The following is a 25,966-nucleotide window of genomic DNA, read 5'->3' on the forward strand; positions in this document are numbered from 1 at the left end:
TTGTAACGTTTTAAATGAATGACATGAATTTTGAAAAAGCCAGAAAATCTAAAAACAGGTCATACAACATTATTCTAACATCCTATGTGTGTGTGTGTGTATGTTTATATAAATAGAAAGCAGTACTCTGGATACTCATACACTAAATGCGTTGTTATATAAAATGTTTGTTGAAACATATTTGTCCTGAAATTAAGAACTATTGTTATGTACATAACATAAACTAGTATGTAAATATTTAATATGAAGTTTTATTAAAAATACATGTTGTTTATTTGATTGACAAAAGGAAAAATATAAATATTTTAATATTACTTACCTTTATTTAAACAGATTTTTGTATATGTTTATATGTATAACACAATCCGGCCTGTCTCATTTGTACAGATAACTTTAAAAGAGGAATAAAAGTTTTAAAAAATAAAATGAAAAGTAGCTTTAATTCTTAGGCGACTGTTTTTTAATTTAGTGATTGATATTCATTTTAGAACTAAAATACTAAAAATTTGGATTAAGAGTCTGATTTTCTTAACCCATTGCGGATCAACGACGTGAGGGTGACGCGGAGCGAGCCGTGGACCAAAAGCACAATGACGTGACCCTCACGCGGATGACATGGTACGGATGACTCATTTGTTTTGAACGCTTATCGCTGTTATAAGCCTCGGAGATATTTATACTCAGTTTTCCTGGACTGGCTTCCTATCTTATCTCTGGTACTCGTCCACAAACACTCCCCTCGTTATCGGTCAATAACGTTATTATTTGCGACAAATTGTTTGTCTGAGGCGTACAGTCGTGGCGTTCGATTTTCCTTTGCCTCGTGTGCGTGTACGTAAATACAATGGGTGACGATTTACGATCATCTGAATTAGATAGACTATTATTAGAAAGTGGAAGTGATGAAAGCGATATCGATAGTGTTATTGAGGATGGAGACGGTTCTATCACGCGTATTTGTCCACGTTTTCATAATTACGCGGATACTAATGTTGACAGTGACGAGCGGGCTAGTGACCATGATTCAGATGTTCAGGCTATTTCAGACATTGTTCCTGGGACACCACCGGATGTGGAAACTCTATTTCAACATCATTTCAATATAAATAAAAACGCTCAAAGTAGTGCTTCCGAGGATATTTATGAATATACTTGAATATACTTCTAGTATAATATACTTGTCTAATATGATCTGTATAATGTTTATATAACATAAATAACAACATAAACAAACAAAACATGTATAATTAGCGAGCGCGCTAAGCAGGCAGGTAGGCGTGCAAACACTGCGGGTGCTGAGTTGTAATACGGCTTAATTCGTACTCTAAGGCCCGCGCGCGCGCCGTTTTCACGATCCGCAATGGGTTAAGGACTGCTTTTTACTGTATATGAAACAGTTGACATCTTGAGGCTTAATAAATGTGTTATTGCATCATTTTTCTTTTAGTATAATAAAATTGTACCAAACTGGTCTTGGATGGCAGACTGGTCTGATGCAGTTTCTTATGAACAGTTTAGTTTTTGATACTGCTCTAAATAAAAATGACCAATTATTAAAATCAAATTATTATTTATGCTTGGTATTTATTAATGTTGTAATTGTTGTCTGTAAACTGAGGTTTAAATAAATTATACTTTTCAGTTAGAAAACTTGGAAGTTGGCTCTGAGTTGTCAAAGCTCCTCATGAGTAACATCTACACAGCGGATCAGAGTGTTGACAAGTTTCTCTTTCGACTTCTGAACTTTATCAAAATCAGTCCTCGGGCAGCTCGCAAACTCTTCCAATTCTCTATTAAGGTAATTTTCTAAAGTTTTTACCAATATTGGTCTTTGGACTTGGCTAACACGTTTCCATGTCCTAAAAATCATGAGTTTTGAGCACAGATCATGAAATAAAATAAAACCAATTTTTTACTAAGAAGTCATAAAAATAAGTGAGTATCACATAATATCTTTCGAGGATGATAATTATCAAGAATGATGATAATTAATATTTGGTTTGAATAATCAGATTGTAGCATATTTGGCTATCATTATTATTACAAATTATTATGTTTGAAGAAAAACTTTGTTTAAGGCTAAACATTCTGGAAAATGTTACAACATTTGTCTAATAGATGGTAGCAACTGTGGCCAAATTTATTTTTCTCTTTTTCTTTTAATTTTCAACAGATTTTAATTTTAAAAACTGATTTGTCAACTAGATTTTGATGTATAGAAGTAGAAAAAATATTTTATTTATAATGACAATTTTAATGTACAGAACTTCTATTTAAATTTTAAAATGAAAGTTTGCATGTAGTCATTTTGTGGGCAATACTTTTTGTGAATTAAAAATGTGCCGCCACGTTGCGCAACAACTGAAACAAATAGCAATCTTTACTGGTATGCATTAAGCATCTATGTCGACCACCGCAATCAATAGCATCTCTACAAAATCTGCACAAGATCGCAATCTAAGAGCCAAAAATAAATCCGAGACCTTCCATTTACATAACAAAATATTGTACAGGAAGATTGAACGGTCAACAGTAAAGAACTACAATAAGTTGTGTTTGTAAGTTCTATTTTTAATATTTAGTCTGGGGAATTGACATGTACTTGTTTTACAAGAGTATATATAGTACAAGAATGAGAAAACACGTAAGAGCAAACATGATTTTAAATGACCTGAGAATTTTAAAACACCTTTTATTTTGCTCTACTATGTATAATAACTGAGGTATAACCATTACTTTTCCAAACCTTGATTGGTTGCCATCTTGAAATCTCAAAAGGTATTGTGAATAAAATATTAAGAACCTAAAAAATAAGAGAACAAAAGTTATTTATAATTAGTTCATATTATTTTGAGTTTAATTTTGCACAAATATGAATGATACACCAATTGGGTGCACACCATGCTTTTGTAAAGCCTGTGGTGTGTCTGATGGGGTACACGTTGCTATGCATTTCCTTATTGTGTTTTTACTGTTTTCCTGTCGTGGGGGTCTGTTAAATATGATCCTGCGCTTAAATTAAAATCCAATGTGATTGTAATAGGATACTATTGTGTACCCCGTTGGGCGTATGATTGATTGCTTAATTTTGAAGGTAAATTAATTTTTTAGGTGCACCTGGTGGTACACAAAGAAAAATTGAAAAAAAAACATATTAAATAAATTTGTTTGTGCAAAATTGGAAAGCCTACATACATTTCTTGTAAGACTTACACATTTAATGTAAAAAAATTAAGTTTTTTACCATTATTGAACAATTCTATGGCAAATACAAATGTCTGGAAATAAACTGTCATCGGCAGTTTATTTCCGGACTTTTAAGACAATCACAGTTCAAACTAACTATCTGGTAATAGTTATATCTAATCTTTATGCATTGAATGTAGACCTAAACTCAGAAGTATTTTTACAATTTTCTTAATTTATTCTAATACTTTTGTGTGTAGTAAAGTTGTAAGGTGTGGGACTTATGTAGGTTTTGAGAAGTTTGCAATAACATTGCAATACAATTGATAACTTTTTACTGAATGAATTGGTTTCTATTTGTTGTATCTTCAAATTGTCCATTGTCAATAATGAACTTTAAGCACAGTACACATCTGTCAGCTGTCTATTTATGGAATTATAAGCATCTGCTTTTGCTTAATAGATGTTAAAGAATCCTTCAATAAACTTCGTTTCAGAAAAGGCACTCATCACTATTCTACACAGAAAATCATCTTTACTTACTTTCAGTAAGACTGAACAGAGTAGTCATATTTTTATGAAACTTGCCAGAAAACAAATGGTATGTGCCTTTGAAAAAGTTTGAAATTGTAATTTAAAAAATGGCTAAATGAAAATATCTTTTATTTTGTAGATGAACAGACATTGTCTGTGACATCAGTACGTTAATTATTTAGATTAGATATGTTCATTTATTTATGTTACTTGTTAATTAAACTTTTGTTTTGTTATTTTTATAGAACCATTGTTGTTGTTGATTTTGTTGCATTATTGTTATTTGTTTTTCTTATTAATCGCTATAATAAATTTTTGCACTTTAACGCCATTTTACGTATTCAAATCTAGGTATTATTAATTTTAATATTATAATTAAATTATGTTTAAAATGTAGTTGTAAAATGGTCCCTAAACATAAAAAATATTTGACACATTTTGTGTAGGCCTACCAAATGCAATTGCTATAGACATGTTTTGGGAAAACCCTGCCAGTTGTGTGTACATGGTCCTTCCTACTGATTCGAAACATATTCACTGCTGGCCTATATTGAGTGATTTTGAATACACTAAAGTGTCAGCTGCAGTCAATGTGTGTCAGTTTGATCTGCTTTGTTTTTCACAAATCCCAGAAAATTTTAACACTCTGTTTAGTTTATTGTTAGTCTTCAACTATTTATTCACAGAAAGCTTACGCCACATTAAAGTCATTCAATAATGATAAATAAAAATTAATTTCTCAAGCTCAACTCATTATGATGACTTATTTACATTCAAACACCTAAACCAATATTTAAAACTTTTATTTTTGTGAGGCCTTTTGATAGCAAGGCCTATAACAATCTATTATTGTTGTTAATAATAGATTGTTATTCTGTAAATACGTTAACAAGTAGCCAATACAAGCTCCATCTTCAACATTTCATTATGAGGAGTTAAAATTAAATTTTCCTGAACTTTTAATATGAGTAAAATCTACCATATGAAATGGTACAATTCTTAAAACCAGTAACTAAAGCTGCCGTTTTTACAACAGGTGCTGGATTATAAGAATGCATTGCGAGTGATGATAACAATATTGCTCAACCTGCGAGCGCATGTGAAGAAAAAAGAGGCAGAAAACCATTGTCCTGAACAGCATCAAGAGGAAAACGAGGTTAGACAGTCTGTGCCTAAAAGGAAAAAGAGAAGATCAGCAGAAGTACTTCAATCTATCAGTGAAAATGATCAGGGTACATTTTTGTTACTTCTAACTTACTATACAATAAAATAATTCCTTATAATAAATTCCTCAAGTATATTGTGGTCTTGGGGTTTAACTTATGTTTGATAGATGTAGTTTTTATTATTACTTTTTCAATATATAATTTTATTGCTATGTATATTTATATTTATACAACATTTATAAACATACTAGCAGTTACCCCTGGCTTCACACTATTTTAAAATCAAAGGTAAGATAAGATAAGATTTTTATTGATCATAACACATTACATGCAATGGATCACGCCAGAATGCTTATGCTAACAGCAAAATAATATCAAAACAATGTAAATTATAGTCATTAATAGAAGATGCAATAATGTACATGCAAAAGTATATTAGAATAATACAGTATGTTAGTGAGAGAAAAGTGTACTATTTTAGCAGAACAATATACTAAAAAAACCACCCCATTGATGTCAGATGAATAAAACTGTAACAAGTCATTAAATGGCCTTTCTACCAGACACTTATAAATAAATACTATACTACACTTATTTAAACTTTCTTACTAAGAAGGACATGGCTTTCTTTGTGAAAGCATATATTATGTAATATAATAGAGCCCTATTTTATTTTTCAAAATAAGATGACATACTATGTCAGATACATATTATTTAAGTGTCCCTGAATAAGAGATTCGAAAGTCAAATAACATTTTGACTGGTTACTTCAGGTTTTGCAAGTATAGGAGAATGCACTTCTGATTAAAATCAATTATATTTCCGACCATAGTTGAGTTTGCCTATCCTTATGCCCTGATTAAAAAAAAACCAATTTTGCTCCTTGTAATTTACTTCTGGTAAAAGATATATCCATTATCAAAAGTTGAGTTTGCCTTCCCCAATAAAAGGTACTTTGGTATTATCCTGAGGCCACTATTTGTGGGACAGTTTTTCCTGCTAGGGACCTATAAAAACTCTATTATTCACCAAATGAAATGTATGAGTGCGCATGGACAAAATGTAAATTTTTTAAAGTTTCTAGGTCACATAAGTAACCTATTCTCGACATTGCATAAATTCCAGAACTGATGAGTTAAAAGTTTGTGTATATACTCATTCAAATTTATATGTTTGTCTATTATTAATCCTAAAAATGTTATATTGGTTGTCTTGTCAATTTGGTTTTGAGTCATAGATTATTATTGGATCCTTCAAAATTCTACTTTCAGGGGTAAATTGGATTTTTTTGTATTCTGGAGTAAATTATTAGCTTTTAAATAATCATCAATATTTTCTAATTCGACAGAAGTGTGAATATTTGCCTCTTCTAAAGATTTTTATTATCTTACTATATTTGCGTCATTAGCATTTCATTTAAACCTTACTATCCAATTTATGTGTATTGAAACCATCTAATCCTCTTTGAAAGTGACTAGTAGTACTGTTGGGTTGTAGATGGCAGTGAGAATAAAGAGAATGACAGAAGCAAGGAGAATCAGCGGAACAGTAGCAGCTGTAGTTCAGCAACTGAAGATAAGGAGGAGAAAGATGAATACAGCCAGCCCGGGGTAGCCCATGCTCTGGTAGACATTGTCAGTCTACTGTGGTCCATCCACTCCAAGAGCCTGGCAGACCCCAGCCATGAAGAAGACCATAACAACCTGATGGACATGGCTTGTGCTGGAATCCCTCTCTTCCTCAAATACTATAGGGTAGGCAGTAGTGTTACCACTCTGCTGGTTTAAGCCACCAATTATTAACTTTTGATTCATTTCTTGATCATGTCCTCATTCATATAGAAAATTGGCTAGCATTCATATTTGACTTCAGATTAGGTATCAATAATATGTCCTTTTTTTAGTTTACTAAACCAATTCACAATTTTTTAAAGTCTAGTGATGTTGCTCCTCGAGTTGTTTTAAGGCTCCATGTATTCATTAAAGTTTGTCTTATCATTCATCATAATAGAACCTGCAAGCATGAATTACAAAATATGTGCACATTTTAGCTAATATTTTTATATTTCATGTTCAAGTTAATGACGTGAAAAATATCCTTATTTCAGTAGTGGATTTAGGGCATTCAAACTCTCTATACCATTTAACCTCATATTATATACCAATGCAAATAAAGTAAATGATTAAAATATTAAACCTAATACTTATAATAAATACTAACAAAACTGCTAAACTTATGTTAAATTAAAAGATAAAATAACTTTAAAGTGTGATTCTGTACATTGAAATAAATAAAATTTTTAACAAAATTACTTTGAAAAAATTTACCATTCCCAAGAATAGGGTTTTGTAGGGGAATAAAAGATTTGAAATCACAGTGAAATCACATCTTGTGTGACACCTTATTTTGAGTCTTTGTAAAAGGAGAAGAATGATGAAGGTTATAACGTCTATAAAAATAAATTTTATTACTTCTAAATGTTCATTGTAACGTTAATTTTACCTTTTTTAAATGGTACTTATTTTGTTAAGATTGGCAAGAATTTTGATGTTCTGGTATTATTTTTGGTTTTGTCTCAAGACCTTTAATTTAAGGCATCATTCTATGGGTCATCCAATTTAAAATTTTTGAATTACCAAATACCACTTAATTTGGAAAAAATGGATAATAAGTATAAAATTTATTCAAAATGTTCTTTGGAAATGTTATTAATATTCCATAGTGGAACTTGTGGGACCCAGTTTCAGGAGATTTTATGGGGTTTCTCTTAACCATCTGAATTCTGTGGTGAAGCCAATGTGACTTGTGTTCATCTGTTGTACAGGGTACTTCTACGTACTATGCTGTGGTTCACCTGGCTAGTTTCGTGCCACCTGACAGGCTGAAGTCTGTTTCCACGGTGTGTAGTGCCTGTGTTTCCCACCTGAAGCAAGTGTCCGAGGTTACTCCTCCTGCTGAGCTGGAGGTTGTAGTCCACGCCCTTTGCTCCTGGGGTAGATTTGCAGATATTCAAGATTTGGTGATCGACTGGCTTGATCAGGCCTTCAGATGCGAGGGCCTCAACCAGTCTCAAGTTCCAGTGAGTTGATTTAAATACAAATTTAATTAATTAATTAATTTTTAAAAGGAACTGTTCAAACCCCTTTATGAGATGAATGGAGGTTACAAGGTGCTCTTTAGGTATTTAGATACAATTATACCTGTGATGTCAATAGAATTTAATGCTTGAATTTCATGTTTGTGCAATTACAAGGAAATAAAGATCTCATACTACGATTGCTATCTTAGTTTATAGGCCTACACAGGTGTTGTCTTCACTGTTATCTAAGTTTACCGGTTGAAACCGTATCTAAACATTGCTAACATTTAAACCTTCAGTTATTTTAACCTAACTGTGGAGAGCCATATTCAGTCAACATAACATGTTGAATCGAAAATGGTACACCTAATACTACTTATCTACTTATACTAGTGGGTTGAGAGGAGCATAGCTGTATCATGATTTGCTGAAGCTTAACTAACTAGCAATCAATATGACCAATTAGTGATCTATATTAGGTGGTAGTAGAAGTTTAGTAGTAATGTTGATGGACATATAAAGTATATAAATAGTTTCAACTGTGTAATGCATTGCTATTAAATTTATCATTCCCAAAAATATAACCCGGAATCCAGGAAAGCTGGATGCTATTGCTAGTATTACGTTAGTAAAATATAGCTTATACATAAGAATAGTGCTACATATATCATGTTCCTGCATTGAAAGGTTAATAATTTTAAAAATATACTTATATACTGACCATGTATGTATGTGTCTATATTTGGACTTCTAATATAGTTTCATTTACTCCGTAACTTATTTGTTTTACTTGTCCAGAAAGAAGAGATGAAGCAACGAAGGGTGCGGTTTGTGGCCAAAGGAGGCAAGCCGATGGTGGCCCTGCAGTTGCTGGATACAGTGTTCGGTCACCCTCTCAACTCCACCCGAGTTTTGAATAAGTCCTACAACATGATCCATGACCTTTACATCTACTTAGAACGAATAAAGGTATTCCCAGAAAACATTACTATTGATTTTGAAGAAATGTTAACTGTACATTTTGGATAGTCAGTAAGTTTAAAATTTTAAGAAAACACACTATATGTAGGATTCCAGAATTCCAGAATCATTCAATTTATTGGAAGATTGAGGTAACAACAATTCTGTTTTTCTTATTTATTTACTCGATTTCAATACAATTTCTTCTTGTCTGTAATTACGAGTAGATTCTTGGTTTTTGGCTGCACAAGATAATGGTTTGAGCTGATGGCTGGAGATGTTTTAATAGGAAAATTTACAATAATCAGGCCTTGTTTGAAGTGTTTGTTATTGTTGGACAATGTTTTAGTGAATAACAAACCACCAACACACACATACCACATGTGGGTACATATTGATATATATATATATATATATATATCCTGTTAATATGTCTCTTTGAGATTTGAGTACTAAAGCGTATGATATTTATATATATTTTAGTAACTAATTAGCCAATGCTCGAATCAAGTTAGTTGTGGTGTAATATAATAAGAACATTGAAAAAATTGGAAATCAACTGTAACATAGTGTGGAGCTAATAAATTACGTGTGTATGTAAAAATTACGAAAAATTGAATCACAAAGACACAAATGAAATCTATGTGAACTATCATGCGGAATGAAACATGGTGAAAAAGTATCCGAAACTCAAATTACATGATTATTATTGATTCTCTTTGCGATTCTGTTCTTCCCTTTTCAATTCTGGGCTATTCTACAATGGACTGGTCGGAACAAATACCTAAAATCTGGTTTGTTATTTATGAACCTAGAAAAAACAAAAAGTATTCTGGAGTACTTATAACATTTAATAAACAATTTGTAATTAACAATATTTTTGTATCTCAAACGGTTTTCGATATATTGATTACATGAAAATCTCATAAGAATTTTTCAAAACCAAGAATTGGCGATAAGAATGCTGAATCAAGTTCAAAGTTGGTAGAAAAATTGGTCTTATAAGTAACTCGACTAAGTTTGTTGGCAGCTTGGTACATCATTTTGATCCATCATGGTGGCTATTCAAACTTAAAAAAAATCACAACTGTTATTTATGAAGGTAGAGAAGAAATAAAAATGTTCAGAAATGCTTATAATATTTCCTAAACTTTTTTGCACACAGTGTTTTGGTATCTTTTACCATCTGTTATAAAAGTTTATCGTGATTATAATCACATGTTGTTTTGTTTTGATTTTGTAATTTACTCAGAATGCATTTAACCACAAATATGTTAAACCGACATTACAAGTGTCCTATATTTACATTAAGTATATAAAAGTATCTTAAACAGTGTTTGAAATATCGGGTTCATAGATGTAAATCTCATAAGAATACATTAATGGTATTTCAGTTGTCACAAAATCTACCTTCTTCCTCCGACTGAGTGAAAAGGAATATTTTTTATATTGATTTACCTTTTGGTATGAAATGGAAAAACCATTATAGCCTTATTTATAAAAATTATAATTCGCTTTGTCAAACTATTTAGGTTGAAGTAGAGAATCATCTTTTGGGAGGCTGGCCGTTCTTACTCAGTGACAACTTTCTACTCAAGTGCATGTACTGTTACGCCATACTGATAGTGATAAATTCCTAATCTGTTGTTAACGTGTAGAGGTTGTATTGGAGCGTCGTCTTTTGGGAAGATTGCCGTTAGACTCACCAATGCTCAGTGACAACTTTCTGCTCAAGTGCATGTACCGTTACGCCATACTGACAGTGATAAATTCCTAATCTGTTGTTAACGTGTACAGGTTGTAGTGGAGCGTCGTCTTTTGGGAAGATTGCCGTTAGACTCACCAATGCTCAGTGACAACTTTCTGCTCAAGTGCATGCACCGTTACGCCATACTGACAGTGATAAATTCCTAATCTGTTGTTAACGTGTACAGGTTGTAGTGGAGCGTCATATTTTTGGGAGGCTTGCCGTTAGACTCACCAATGCTCAGTGACAACTTTCTGCTCAAGTGCATGTACCGTTACGTCATACTGATAGTGATAAATTCCTAATCTGTTGTTAACGTGTACAGGTTGTAGTGGAGCTTCGTCTTTTGGGAAGATTGCCGTTAGACTCATCAATGCTCAGTGACAACTTTCTGCTCAAGTGCATGTACCGTTATGCCATACTGACAGTGATAAATTCCTAATCTGTTGTTAACGTGTACAGGTTGTAGTGGAGCGTCGTCTTTTGGGAAGATTGCCGTTAGACTCACCAATGCTCAGTGACAACTTTCTGCTCAAGTGCATGCACCGTTACGCCATACTGACAGTGATAAATTCCTAATCTGTTGTTAACGTGTACAGGTTGTAGTGGAGCGTCGTCTTTTGGGAGGCTTGCCGTTAGACTCACCAATGCTCAGTGACAACTTTCTGCTCAAGTGCATGTACCGTTACGCCATACTGACAGTGATAAATTCCTAATCTGTTGTTAACGTGTACAGGTTGTAGTGGAGCGTCGTCTTTTGGGAAGATTGCCGTTAGACTCACCAATGCTCAGTGACAACTTTCTGCTCAAGTGCATGTACCGTTACGCCATACTGATAGTGATAAATTCCTAATCTGTTGTTAACGTGTACAGGTTGTAGTGGAGCGTCGTCTTTTGGGAGGCTTGCCGTTAGACTCACCAATGCTCAGTGACAACTTTCTGCTCAAGTGCATGTACCGTTACGCCATACTGATAGTGATAAATTCCTAATCTGTTGTTAACGTGTACAGGTTGTAGTGGAGCGTCGTCTTTTGGGAAGATTGTCGTTAGACTCACCAATGCTCAGTGACAACTTTCTGCTCAAGTGCATGTACCGTTACGCCATACTGATAGTGATAAATTCCTAATCTGTTGTTAACGTGTACAGGTTGTAGTGGAGCGTCGTCTTTTGGGAAGATTGTCGTTAGACTCACCAATGCTCAGTGACAATTTTCTGCTCAAGTGCATGTACCGTTACGCCATACTGATAGTGATAAATTCCTAATCTGTTGTTAACGTGTACAGGTTGTAGTGGAGCGTCGTCTTTTGGGAAGATTGCCGTTAGACTCACCAATGCTCAGTGACAACTTTCTGCTCAAGTGCATGTACCGTTACGCCATACTGATAGTGATAAATTCCTAATCTGTTGTTAACGTGTACAGGTTGTAGTGGAGCGTCGTCTTTTGGGAGGCTTGCCGTTAGACTCACCAATGCTCAGTGACAACTTTCTGCTCAAGTGCATGTACCGTTACGCCATACTGATATTGATCTTACACAGACCTGAACCACAGACTGCTGCTAATGACGAGAGTGTTGTGGATGCGTTTGACGCTTCGGTCATGTTCTACCAGTTTCTTGTTTGGACTATCAGGTAACAAGGGTTATCTCGATGATGTTTATCTCTTTCCTATGATATCACCCAATTTAACAATTGATTTTGAGTTCAAATCCAGAGTTTAGTTTTAATTGATTTATTTCTTGCCATTGGAGTGTGTTGATTTCATTATTCTAACTTTGATATTTGTTATATATTTCTATAACTGTTTGATATTTAAGTCAAGTAAAGCAATTAAGTGTTATTACAACTAATAATGTACTTAAATTAAAGGTGTCGTAGTATAAATCACTAAGTTTGTTGCATGTTATATTGCGAAGAAAGAGAGTTTATTGTCTTGTTATTTTCTTAATAGTATAAATCATTCTGCTAACTCATTCCAATTTTGATATTCCATTTCAACTCAGCCAATAAAGACTACATGGCTATTTAATTTATGCTGCATGTAAAGAACTTATGTTGTGCCATGTACATTAAGTATCTAAATTATTTCAGTTTGATATTTAAACCTTATCTTCACCAAGTCACTAGAAGAAATTCCAATTTATATTTTTTCCAAAATTTTAAGGAAGTCTTTATCAAAATTAAATATTATTTTGTTATACTATTTATTGGTGCCTATATATGAGTTTATTCACAATTCACAAAGTTTTGTCTGGTCTGATATTTAATTTGGTAATAAATGGTAACTGCTTTAAGTTTACCCCAAGGTCTTTGACCTGAACTAACTGAGTAAATGCAGTGTGTTATAAACAAGCCTAACAATTCAAACAGCTATAGCTAGGTTACAAGTAAAATCAATAGTCTTGAAGCTAAGAGTAACAATCCGTCATAGTGTCAGCAATTGGAATTTGTTTATACCTTCTAACTCGTTTATATAAGTTTAGATCAAATGAGGACACTAAAGTTACAAAATACAGTAAATAATTTACTAGTGTTAAGGAACCAATGATAGTTTGTGATTTAGTGACATTATCTTTCTCTATATACGACAAACCTTTAATCCATTGCGGGCAGTGAAGAAACTTCAGCCCTTGACACCTTGCGGGTGAAGTTACTTCAAGTGGTAGATGTTGCCAGCCTACGGCATGTACAGATTTTAAACACAGCAGTTTTATTGTACTAATTACGATTCTAAAACATATTTTTATACATTGTTTTTACATTTCTTGTATAAATAAATATGAAACAAAAATATTTTACTTACATTTATTTGAAGCTAAGAAATGAACAAATAACGCGATCTACCACCTACCATTTACAAATAAAACTAATGTAATCGAAAGTTCATTCTACCAGATATTGATTTATTATAATCCTGTTAAAACGAAAAAACGCCAAACATTTCCACTGGCTGAGAGGAAAATATAAAACGTGAATTTTTTAAATTACTTTTATATTTTTGTATGTGTTATCAGACTCACCAGCGTCAAGTCCAAAGTGGTGGTCGGTAGCTAAAAAAACCAGTTTTGGTTCGATAATAGGAGGCTAAAAACAATGAATGGAGCACAGCTATTGTCTGACCTTCATTCAACACTTTAGTGCATTCTATCACCGGTTTTACAAGCTGCAATTCACAACAAAAACAAAAATTAAATCTTAAATTACAAGATTTTTTTCATACATGTTTTGCGCAAATTTAATTGGGTGAAATTTCCCAGATTATGGTAATGCACATGGGAAGGGTTAAATCTAAATACTTATCAACTTTTTGGACTCTGTGTTCAGCTTAGGTAGCTACACTCTCAGCTTGCCGGGCCACACGTATTGGCTGGCTGGGTGGGTTGAGAGTCTCTACTGGGTGATTGCATAACCATGCATGTCAATTTGATTCATATTTAAATGGCACTATTTGACCTTTGACCTCACAAATGAGCGGGATTTAAATGTAATTCTCTAACAGATATAAACATAACTTACTTAACAACTCACATTATTGTGACAGTAACATGCTAGTGTTTAGTGGAAAGTCAAGCAGATGCTATTTATAATTTACATGATTTGCTAATACGTAGAGTCAACAGCACAGTGAAAAGAAATTAAATTGCTTAGTTAAAAACAAAAGCTCAAATACATTAATTTATTTTCCATGTGTCATGAATAAAATAAGGGTGAAATCTCTAATTAGTGTTATAAAACCTATTTAAAAAAATTATATTCAGAAACCTCAGAGTGACCCTAGAAGATTTTTTGTGACGCTGTATATCATGGTAAAAAAACTAGGATAATTTGTTTGGGACGCCTGGTCACCATAGTCACAAACTTTTGCTCATTGTACAGGGTATTAGCGACTAAAATTGATGTTTGTAAATTTATGCTATAGTTAAATGTTCCAGCTGAATATTTACATGTGCTGTAGATGACTAATTTTAATCTTTTCCTTTATTATCCTATTTGTTACAACAGTTGTAATTAACTTTTTTGAATAGTATATGCTTGATTTTTAGGAGACATAACACGGTAAATACACCATAACTGATTTTTCTGTTTAGTAAATTTTCTTGTAAAAAATACGTGATTCTATTCAATATTGAGGTATTTTTAAAATAAAAATATTAGTGACAGACTGACTTTACGTGTGAAAATTAGGAATCTGTAATAACACCAAATTCAGGAGCTTTGCTGGCAACAAAGTTGAATCTGATTATAACAACATTTGACTGTCCAAAGATCTGGTAATTTTCTTATTCAAGTCTTATATTATTAGTATTTAAGTCTATTTACATAGTTCAATATTGTTACATATTTACAAGTTCTGGTTTTGCAAATACAATTTTGTATCTAATAAGTGTTCAATTTATTTTGATATTTGTTAAATAGGGTTATCAAACCTTTGATGCCACAAGAAATTGAAGCAGAGGCAGATATCAGTGTTCTGTTGATAAAGGATATCTTGCGTGCTGCTGCCAACCTTGTAGACCTGATGTACGCCAATGAGGAAACAGTCATGAAAATAGCAGAACTGATACAGGGCCTACTTTCATCAGGTTGGTACTGCTACATCTGTCTTCCTTATAGTGTGTCAGGTCTCATTCTCACTGTAAAAGATAATGAGCCAGACTAATAACTGATTTGTAATGCAAAGTCATACATATCATGACAACATTCTTTAAAAAAATTGCCATTATAGTTTTGTATTACTGATTGTACTACTGGTACTGAAAGTAACTGTGCTGCATTTAACATTAAGAGTGCTCATTGTGGAGGAACTTATGTGATTTGGAGTATAACTGGATGGACAGAGTAATATAAATATTAAGCGGTATATAATATTAATCTAGTAATCTTAAAAATGAAGATGGAAACTTTTCTCTAGTGACTTTATCATTGATCTGTGTGTTTCAGTAGTTAATTTGAGTAACTTTTTATATCTTAGCTCGATCAAATATCAATACAGTTGAAACATAAGATAATTTGAAGCTGAAGGGAGCAATAAAATTATTTTTTTATTATTTGTTCACTGTAGGATATGAACACAAATAAATAAAGATATTTTGAATTGAAATTATACAATTTTACTGTACAATGTTTTAAAAAACAAATAAAAATATATTTACTGTAACATTTTATAAGTAGTAAAGCAAGTAATTAACCCTAGAACTGGCAATTGCCGCATATGCGGCTCATTTGGTGTTCCTGAATTGACATCGCCGCATATGCGGCCCATTTGCACTGTTTTGTTTTCACGACTCTTGAATGTATAATTATTAACCAATCACGTTTTGTATCATACCAATGTAAAGATGAAGAATCAATCTACATATTGATACCGGTTTTGTTGGTCTTTGCTTTTATGTTGCATTCTCTTTGTACATTGCAAAATGCTATTCCGCCCCGCACTAGTCTGTCGGTATACAGCTGACGACAACTGTAGCGCTTGTTACACAACGTTCGTTTCATCAAAGTCGATCAGTCGTTGCCGCATACTTTGTACAGGCTATGTTTGTTTTGTTTTCATACTATATTTGAAGTGTTATCCAAAACTTTTTGTTCAATTGAACTCGAACAATGTGTGAAAACTTTCGTGACCGATCGAGCGATTTGCGGGAACTGGTACAAGAACCCGTGTCCAGTGATGAAGAGGATAACTCTAATTTTGATGTAGGTTCAGGTAACATTAGCGACAGTTTTACTGAATTTTCATCAGGAAGTGAGGATGATTATGTGCCTAACAGTGATGATATGCGTGATTGGCGCGAAGAACACAACACTCATTCTGAGGTAGATGATGTGGGCCTACCTCATATTGGCTTTTCTGATGCTGATAGGCCTAGTTCCCCTCCTAGGCTTCAGGATGAACCAGGGCCTAGTTGTAGTATATCTAATGTACCGAGAACCCCCATGTGGTTGTCTATTTATCCCCCTGAGCCGGAACAACAGGCAATATTTCTTGTGAGGGAATCAAGCACTGGGCCTCAAAATTGTCCTGCACGAAATAGTAAGCCCATAGACTATTTTTTCTTGTTCTTCACTCAAACCATTTGGAGAATGATAGCAAGAGAAACCAATTTGTATGTTGATGAGAAATGTAGGAAGGCCAGAAATGAAGGGAGGGTTAAAAGATGGAGCAGACTGAACCATTGGGTTGATGTTACCGTGAGTGAGGTAAAGAAATACATTGCTGTTATGATAAACATGGGCCTAGCTTTCCAAAACAACATTGAACATTATTGGGATACACATCCAAATCATGTTATGCCTTTTTTCCAATAAACGATGTCTTTGAGACGTTTTCAAAGCATTAATGCCATGCTCCATCTGAACTCAAACCGAAATCCAGGAAGAGGACAGCCGGGTCATGATCCTTAAGGTAAGACCATATATTGACGCACTCAACCATACTTTCAAGCAATATTTTGTAGCTTCCCAACAGATATGCATCGATGAGAGCCTTATAGGAATGAAGAATAGAGTTGTGCAATAGAGAGTACATGCCCAATAAAAGGCACTGTAGATTCGGCCTAAAGAAGTTCGAAGTATGTGACAGTAATACAAGTTACGTACTTCATTCCGAATTGTATTCTGGCAAAGACTTTTTATCAGACGGCACAGATCCATTTGCCCAAAAAGTTGTTCTCCATCTTTTGTCGAAATTGAATCTATTGGATAGGGTTTACAATTTATTCACTGATAATTGGTATACAAAAGTGGCACTAGCACAGAAACTTTTGGAAAGGAATACATACCTTACTGGCACTATTAGGAAAAATTCAAAAGAACTTTCTAAATCTTTGCTTAGCAGAAAGTTACAGCCCAAAGAAATAGTTTATTTTAGAAAAGACAATGTATTGTTGGTAGGCTTTAGGGAAAAAAAGTCCACCAAACCAGTCTATTGTCTCTCTACTGCAGTTCACGCCAAAAATAGGATAGTGAGAAGCAAGCGGGGCACAGAAGTTATAAAACCACTTTTGATTGCGGAGTACAATGCCTACATGGGAGGTGTAGACGTAAAAGACAAGTGCATCTACCATGCCACTTGTTCAAGACCAACCCGAAGATACTGGAAAAACATTTTTAGTAACTTCCTTGACATGGCACTCCATAACTCTTATATTCTGTATAAGGCCAATACAGATAAGTCTCTTTCAAAAAGGGATTTCTTGTGCAGTATAGTTGATGAACTATGTCTTCAACCTGGTCCAGCTCCAAGCCAGCCTCCAGTACCAGGAGCAGGGGGTGATGTACTCGAGCCTCCTCATGGCCTCGTCTTGCTTGCAAATACAAACAACCGTTTATGTTTGCAGTTTGCTCAGAAAAACAAAATCTAAAAAAGAAGACAAGTTACTGGTGTCTAGCATGTAATTGTGGAATACACCAGAACTGCTACCATTTTTTGGAACATTTCTACAGGCCTTCAAATTGTGGCAGGAAAAAGAGGCGGGTGTCTTCCAACGTGGATTCCGAGTAGAGCTGCAGACTTCTTTTGTACATATTGTATATACTTGTAAATACATGTAAGTAAAAATAACTGTTTTATATTTTATTAATAAACTGTTTAGTTATATTCTGAATGGATTTACACATGATATATTGTTTTAGGGTCTTCCATGCAGGTGCTGGAAATTATCAGTTTGTATTAATTGAGAATAGAATAAAATACGGGTACGGATTTTTATATAAACTAGTATAAGTATAATTTTTATGCATTTAGATGCAACAAACTATATATTTCCGAAATCAGCATAAAATTTGGAGCAAAATGTATATATCAGATTTCTTACTTAATACACGGGAATTTTGCTAGGCAACGGAATATTTTGGTAAAAAAAGTTAAAATTTTTTTTTAAAGTAAAACAAAATTGTTTGTGGTTTTTTTCTAATTTCATTAGGCATATTTAGATTCTGTAACTTTTCCTGAAAAAAATCATGTATAATATGTTACATTTGGAGTAAGTTAATTGGTATAAATACTTGTCTAAAAAACCCATTACATATTGATCTAAAATACTGTGGCATTTCAGGAACAACCATTGCCAGTTCTAGGGTTAAGTAATTTTAAAGCAACTGACTCTTACATTGCAAGAAGCCTAAAATAAATATTCACATTATGGATGTACCGGTAAACAGATGATTGTAGGATCCATAAACAGTTTCAATACAGTTAAAAAACACTATTTACCAAGAAATATGTACACAATTTTATTTGAAATGTATTTACACTTTTTCTATTTACAAATGTGCTATTTACAATTTCACTCCTGTGAGATCGTAAATTGTCAGTCATTGTAACTACTATACACAATAGCTAAGCACGTAACAACTAAAACTACTAATATTTACAACCACAAAATAAAATAATGAAGAAGAATCCAGCATACAATAATACGATTACACTAAAGCATAAAGAATTAACAACGAAAGATGTCATGTGACAATTACGAAATAAAAATGCATAGACCTCCAAAATAATAACGATATTCATATTAATTATCTACAAATATACTAGGGAATAAAAAAACAAAACTTTAATCATTTGACACCGTATTTATTTAAGAAAATGACGAATATCAAGGAGACCATATATTGCCGCCTGGGCCGGAAAAGGTTAATTAGTATTATAACAGAGTAAATATAATTAACTATGAAAAATATCTTGATGTCATCAAGAATTGGTGGATTCTAAAATTGAAAACCAAATTCAAATTCTGTAGCTACATTAATGATGTAGACTAAGTGACAATTTCATTGTGCCTGAATAGAGTGTGGTCTGTGGTTCGTGGAGTCCAGCATGATTGTGGTGAAGCACTTGAAAGACTACACAGAGGCAAAGTATGGAGCTGAGGATAAGGCACAGCTGATGAAGAAGGTGGTGCCTTCTTTGCTCAGTCAGGCCCTCAGGCTTCTCTCAGTCAAGAAGTATACTAGGGACCAGATGGCAGACTACATCAAGGTTAGTCAGTCAGATACGATGTTACTTATATAAATTGTATTTAGGGGTGGAAATGTGACATCAGCTGATTGTGATTCCTGACATTCACTTGTTAAGTTTTTTGGAATATTTTTTGTGACACCCTTAATATATTTCATGAACTACATCATGGTTACATCACATTGTGGATTGTGACTCGCTTTGGTTATATTTGGCAGTTATGAAAGACATTTACTTTACAATGAAATACAATAATAAAAAAATTCCTAATACACTAGTTAGAAAACAAGGCGCTTAAGATAAACTTTCAGAATTGTTTATTTCCTCGAACATTTTAGTGTTTGAGTATTTACATCAGTGTGATGAATAACATTATTCTGTAGTATGTTATAAAATGTGTATATTTAAATTATACAAGGACTACAAGCAATCATTTGATGTGTTGTCAGAATATATACGAAGTGAAGACTGCCATATATGAGGTGTTAGTTTGCCTGAAGAGGATATATGGCCCACACTCCACACTGCTGCAGACCGTGCTTAAACTCTTCACGGACGCTTTGGTCGCTATCATTGTCCACGATATCAAACATGTAAGTTTACTCGTATTATTTTCTGTTGAATGAATTCAAGTTACTTATAAAATGGTAGAATGGGAAAAACATGTAGTAAGAACCGATTGTACGTATTTTTTATGCAAGATGTCGGTTAAGCCCGGTTCAAGTTCCGTTATACTTAGTCGGCCATCTATTGCTTTGCTAGTACATAATCAACCTTCCATTTGTGTTGATTGTTTGGTTATGATGTAACATTATTGTACCATTTATAATCTCATTGAGTATGGAGACCATAGCATTATGTTTTATAAATGCGAGACACTCTTTTCGCTAAGATTTATAAAAAAGTGCACGAGGAAGATATAATAATGGAAACAATGCTGAGAGTATTTTGAAACATTCTTAACCCTGTATTAGTGTTCTCAATGTGAAATATTGTTTATAGAACACAGTCTTGGAAACTGAGCTAAATAATCACTGGAGAACACATGCAAAAGATAATTCTTGCATATCTAGAAACAAACCAAAAGCAATTACAAAATAAAATACCACACCATCCTTGTAGCAGCTTTATTTTGTTGTTATTTTTTGTGAAAAGTAAAAATTTGAATTACAAAGTGTCAAAGCAATTATATTGCTTTTTAATATAAAAAATATATTTTTTATTTATAAAATATATTTGTTTTAAATTTGAATTATGTTTGATTTATTGTAAACATAATCTTTTAATTAACGATGACATTCTAAAACTCTAGTTTCAGTTCAATAATTTAAATATACACTGTTCAGTTTTTTAAATATTAAAAACAAAATGAATGTAAGATATCAAAATAATAACACTCAGGATAACAGTACAGAATGCAAGCAAAATCTGTCAATTTAAAAAAATATTATTTTTACCAATTTTAGTTGGAAAGGTGGTTCTAAAGTGAGCTATATAAAGGATAATGCAAATTGACAACCTGTAAAATAGCATGCTATTTTCACATTACAAAGAATCAGATATATTAAGTGATTCAAACAAATTTAAAACTTAAGTGCAACATTAAGAACAAGAATGATGTAATTTTTGTTTCTTGATATTTCATAGCCTTGATGGAACCAGATACGATTCAATAGTAATTACTGGACCATCCACCTTATAGTTTTGATTTAACACTCAACAGAAAACATACATACATGTTTAGTTTTGATGAAAACATACAGATTTGTGTGGTAGACAATTGGAGATTGATTATTTGTTAAAGAAACTGTTACAAAATATTTAAATGGAAATATGGCAAAGCCTTGATAACACTATTTAAAACGTGATACAGACTTAACAAGAGTCTAGATATTAATTAAGATTACGTAGAAAAGTAAAATACCAATAGCGTTTACCTCACAGGGTCCAATATTTGTTGACTGAAGATGGTTCTATCTACAATGAGACTAAATTAATTATTTCTAGTTTTGAGTTTTGTTAGCATTTATTTCAAACATGGTTAAACTGGAAAACCGTAATTATAGTTTTCACCTCTTTGTTTATTTGAGGTTACAAAATTGTGTCAAACTGTTTGTTTCAGCTGCAACTATTGGACACAGTGGACAAAGTGCAGGAATTGCCGTTTGTGTGTGGGTTTTTAATATCTATCGTAGTAAGACCCAACCTTGTCTCCCTGTGGCTGGGGACTGTGCCTTCTTCCATCTCTCAGCTGTACACAACGGTGAGTTCTGTTCCAAGGAAGTTAAAAATATATTATTTTCTGTTTATGAAATTCATTACGGGTGTTCTCCAATGCTGCTTATGGAATTAAAAGTTTTTACTTACTTCTGAAAGAACTCATAATTAGTAATATACTATTTTAGTAGGAGTTATAATATGAACACATTTTGATCATTTTGAAACCTGTGCAATCATTTTTGTTTCTTATGCAAAGTTAAAATTGGAATAAAAATAAAAATTTCTTAATACTTTATTTTTTGGTTGTACCAAACAAAGTGTGTTTCAGCAAAAATGTCTCATACCATAATTTCCAGGACATTTGTTTGCTTTACGGCCAATAACAATGCTGTGCTGGTAGTTGTTAGATCTCTTAATTTTTTCCAAATTAGATAAATGTATTTTTAGAATGTAACACCACAGAGTGTTAAAGGACTCTTCCTTATTAGATATACTTGTTATGTCAAAGCATTGAACATCAGAGATTTAAAGGAGGTATATGGGGGCAAAGAAACATTACTGTAGCGTTTCTCACATATACAGCTGTTGAAGTAACTTCATTTGGAATGCAACTTTTAAAGGATTAGATTCAGTATTACAGTTCCTTAACTTTAATTTTAAAGTAGGCTAAAGGGAAAGAAATCTTGTAATTTGGGAATAGGTTTTGAGTGGGCACCTTGCCTATGTTTGTGTATTAAAGGAAGTATTAGAGTGAGAAACATAATTTTGTAGTTCGAACAATGAATATCCAATAATAAGATTTGTCATAGTTTCTTTGTTTTGTTTGTTTAAAGTGCTGAAATTAAATAAATACTTGATGAATGTTAAATGTGTGAATGAATCAAGTCTTATTTTTTAATCTGGAATTGGTCTATTTTAATTAATATTGACAAATTGTGAATTCTCAAATCTTTGTAATTTCTGCTTGTTTCTGGAATTGATTGCTTCAAAACTAGGTTAATTTTAGTATGATTTGACATTTTGTACATGATTTAAAAAAAAATTCTGTTATATATTGATAATGTCTTTAAAATTTCAAACGATTTTCAAACTGTTATTCCAGATGAGTATCGATCTTGTAATTCGATCTTGTGACATAATTTTATTATATTTAAAGAGACACATTGGAGAAATAACTGCCAATTTATACATTAATCACTTTCTCAAAAAAACCCACTACACAACAGTTTTTATACAGTAGTTAAATTTTATAGACAAGTACAGAATAATTTTAAATTAATAATACTAAAATCACTAAATTTTATACTTAAAATGTGTTTTAAAATATTTTGTTTATATGAAGTACACAATTATTTCTTTACAAGTAAGTTAGAAAGTTAATATACACTTATAACTTTCTAATCTTGTACATTTATATTCTTTGGTTTTCTTTAAATCGATAGATGTTTAACCTCTGAGAAATCTACTAAAATGGGTAGAAATCATACAGCATGATAGGGTTGTATATATTTTATATCTTATAAAAATATGTTGTGTGATTCAAAATTAGCACAGTAATCTAAGTTTTTAGGCTTACATGGACAGTGTCATAACACATAATGTCTAAGTTTTCTGGTTCATACCGTGCCGAAACATTACTTACGCAATTACATATTTGAAATATTTTGGCCTCACTGTGGAGAGCCATCTTTCATCAAAATATGTTAAACTGCAAACTGATATATGTTGAGTGGTTTTGGCTCAACGTATGTTGACTGAAGGTAGCTCTCCACCGTGAAGTTGAATTATTTCAAGAATGTAACTGTGCAAGCAAGTTTCTATATTATGTGATCCGTAAAAATTAGACGTTAATAAGCACAGTATCCTACATCTGGCTAATACTACAATTAAATCAGTATCCTGACCTACGTGATGTATGAGTCCTACGAAATGAACTTTTAATATTATTTACATTAGCACAGTTACACCCTGAACTAATGGATATGTAGTACAAAATAATTTTCTCCTTCTTGTTACCGTGCTTATTGAATTGTGCAGTAACAGAATACATTTTCAGAATCACACTGGCACATAAAATAAATACGTTGTATTATTAGCTACAAAAAGTGCACGCATGTCTTTGTTTGTTTGAATATGAACTGTTCTTACAGGATGGTAACCTGTTGGTGGCGGTGGTGTCTTTACTTCACACACTTGCACATTCTCCGGAATTGTCATTACCTAAGCAGGAGCTTGGGGCTGCAGTGAGGGAGGCATACTCTACAGTGACAGGTTACTCACGAGAGTCCACACAGTCCGTCCCTGACCACTCAGATTCTTCTCTCTCCGTTGACAGTGTGTGAGTAGCTGATATGATCAATTTATAATCTTTAGTGTAGTTTCATTAAATAGCTGAAACATAGGCTGAGTGTAAAGCATTTTATAATAATTTTGACATGCATTTCAACTATTTGAACGTTTTCACATGTTAATCTTAAAATCAAAAGAGAAAGAAGTATGTTTTGTTGGAAGTAATATTTTGTGCATTAAAACATTTTAGCAAGTCATTTCTTATATACTATATTATATTTTGCTTTAACTTGAAATGAAATATAACATTATATTTTGTATTTTTTTTATTGATTTTGAGTTAGTTGTATACTTGACATGTTGAACACAAACAAATTTAATTTATTTTTATTTGCAGGTAAGCAACAAATTTTTATGGTGAAATTAAATAAAATTCAATTAGGCCTAGTTCTATGAATGTGCACAATGTGCAATTCGTTTAGTTCAGCTTATAGAAATTCAATTATATTAAGAATTGTATCACATGTTATTCTGATGTTTTGTGCAAACCAATCAGGCCAGATACAGCAGATAAGGCAAAATTAACATACACTGCCCTAATTTATCTAGGGTACACAGTTAACCAACAATAATTTTATCATAAAAGTTTTACTACCATTCTTGCCTGTTATGAGATTTTTTGTGTATATAGATTATCTTGATTGGAAATATCTCAACCAAAATAGGTTACACTGCATTGAAACAAACAACAAAGAAAATATTAAAATATTGTATTATAGGGTGCACTCATGTAATTTAAACAAGTTTACAAATTCTCCACTAGACTGTAGCACATGACAGTGAAAACAATTGGTACTGCTACATGCTTGGGAACGTTGTTGAATTACTTCTCCAACAGCGTTTTCCGTCCCAGTAAATTAAATGGATTAAGTGCTAAAAACCTTATAGACCATAGTTAATTAAATGTATTCATTCTAAAAATTAATTATTTTAATTTGTTTTGTATTCAAACACTTTATATTTTTTTTATCCTCTGTTTTTGAAAAACCTAATTCTTGTTCAACAATATAAAATATAGTAATATTGTAAAGTAACTTGACCTATACATGTAATACAAATACTTTCTTAAATACTGTTCTCAAGTATATATTGTTAAGGTGGTCTATTGTGTGCAGGGATGTGAAGAAGGTTGCGACACCCGTGCTGACGGAGTTATCTGTGTATCTCAACTGTTCACTGCGGTGACACAACCATCTCTGTCGTGTTCGACTGTGTCTCTTAGATCTCACCAGTGCTCAGAACATTTCTTAGCCCAGCTTTAATACTGTTTTTAAAGTCTATTTTCTGTATATAAAATCTTTTTATACATTTTTAATAACTGCATAATATGCTAAGTTATTTTGTAAGAAGAGTTTTATGTATTTTTGTATGAATCAATAGTTGTATATTGTTAGTATTCTTAGGTTTTAATAATATTTTTATACAAAATTAAATATAAAACAATTTGTATATTTAATGTTTTGAGTATCCCCATAGGCTAGAACAAACCTCTCCCCTATTTGATGTTAATATTTCTGTTTGATAAATTTGCCTAAAGTCACAGAATATTCATAAAGTTTTCATTCAAAAACATTTTTCTACACATGACCTACGGTCAAACAAGTTTTGGTTTCCAAAAGAGGCTCAATTATTAAATATTACATCATGTACTAGTTGTGGAATCGATTTTTGTTGGGAAAATCATTTTTATGTTAAATTCATAACCTTTTTGAGATATCTACGAGGGCCATCCGGAAAGTAGTACCCGTTTGTGAAATAAAGA

The 25,966-nt window shown here is 32.6% G+C and overlaps 2 protein-coding genes across 2 annotated transcripts in view; both read left to right on the forward strand.

The window, feature by feature from the left end:
* Positions 1-12,073, forward strand: part of LOC124370703 (condensin-2 complex subunit G2-like) — a 29,909-nt gene extending 17,836 nt beyond the window's left edge. Inside the window, exons 10-17 of the mRNA XM_046829023.1 lie at positions 1,643-1,798; positions 4,757-4,952; positions 6,384-6,640; positions 7,711-7,965; positions 8,764-8,934; positions 11,272-11,373; positions 11,546-11,647; positions 11,957-12,073. Of these exons, the coding sequence (XP_046684979.1) occupies positions 1,643-1,798; positions 4,757-4,952; positions 6,384-6,640; positions 7,711-7,965; positions 8,764-8,934; positions 11,272-11,373; positions 11,546-11,647; positions 11,957-12,073 (1,356 nt within the window). The remainder of the gene's footprint in view (positions 1-1,642; positions 1,799-4,756; positions 4,953-6,383; positions 6,641-7,710; positions 7,966-8,763; positions 8,935-11,271; positions 11,374-11,545; positions 11,648-11,956) is intronic.
* Positions 12,068-25,928, forward strand: LOC124366791. The gene is made up of 7 exons (XM_046823396.1): positions 12,068-12,302; positions 15,087-15,253; positions 19,466-19,656; positions 20,085-20,228; positions 21,758-21,898; positions 24,006-24,193; positions 25,320-25,928. Exons 1-7 carry the CDS (start codon positions 12,142-12,144, stop codon positions 25,387-25,389), a joined length of 1,062 nt encoding a protein of 353 aa, XP_046679352.1. The 5' UTR covers positions 12,068-12,141; the 3' UTR covers positions 25,390-25,928.
* The last annotated feature ends 38 nt before the right edge of the window (positions 25,929-25,966 follow it).

The sequence above is a fragment of the Homalodisca vitripennis genome, chromosome 1 (genome assembly GCF_021130785.1).
Source record: "Homalodisca vitripennis isolate AUS2020 chromosome 1, UT_GWSS_2.1, whole genome shotgun sequence".
Classification (NCBI taxonomy): domain Eukaryota; kingdom Metazoa; phylum Arthropoda; class Insecta; order Hemiptera; family Cicadellidae; genus Homalodisca; species Homalodisca vitripennis.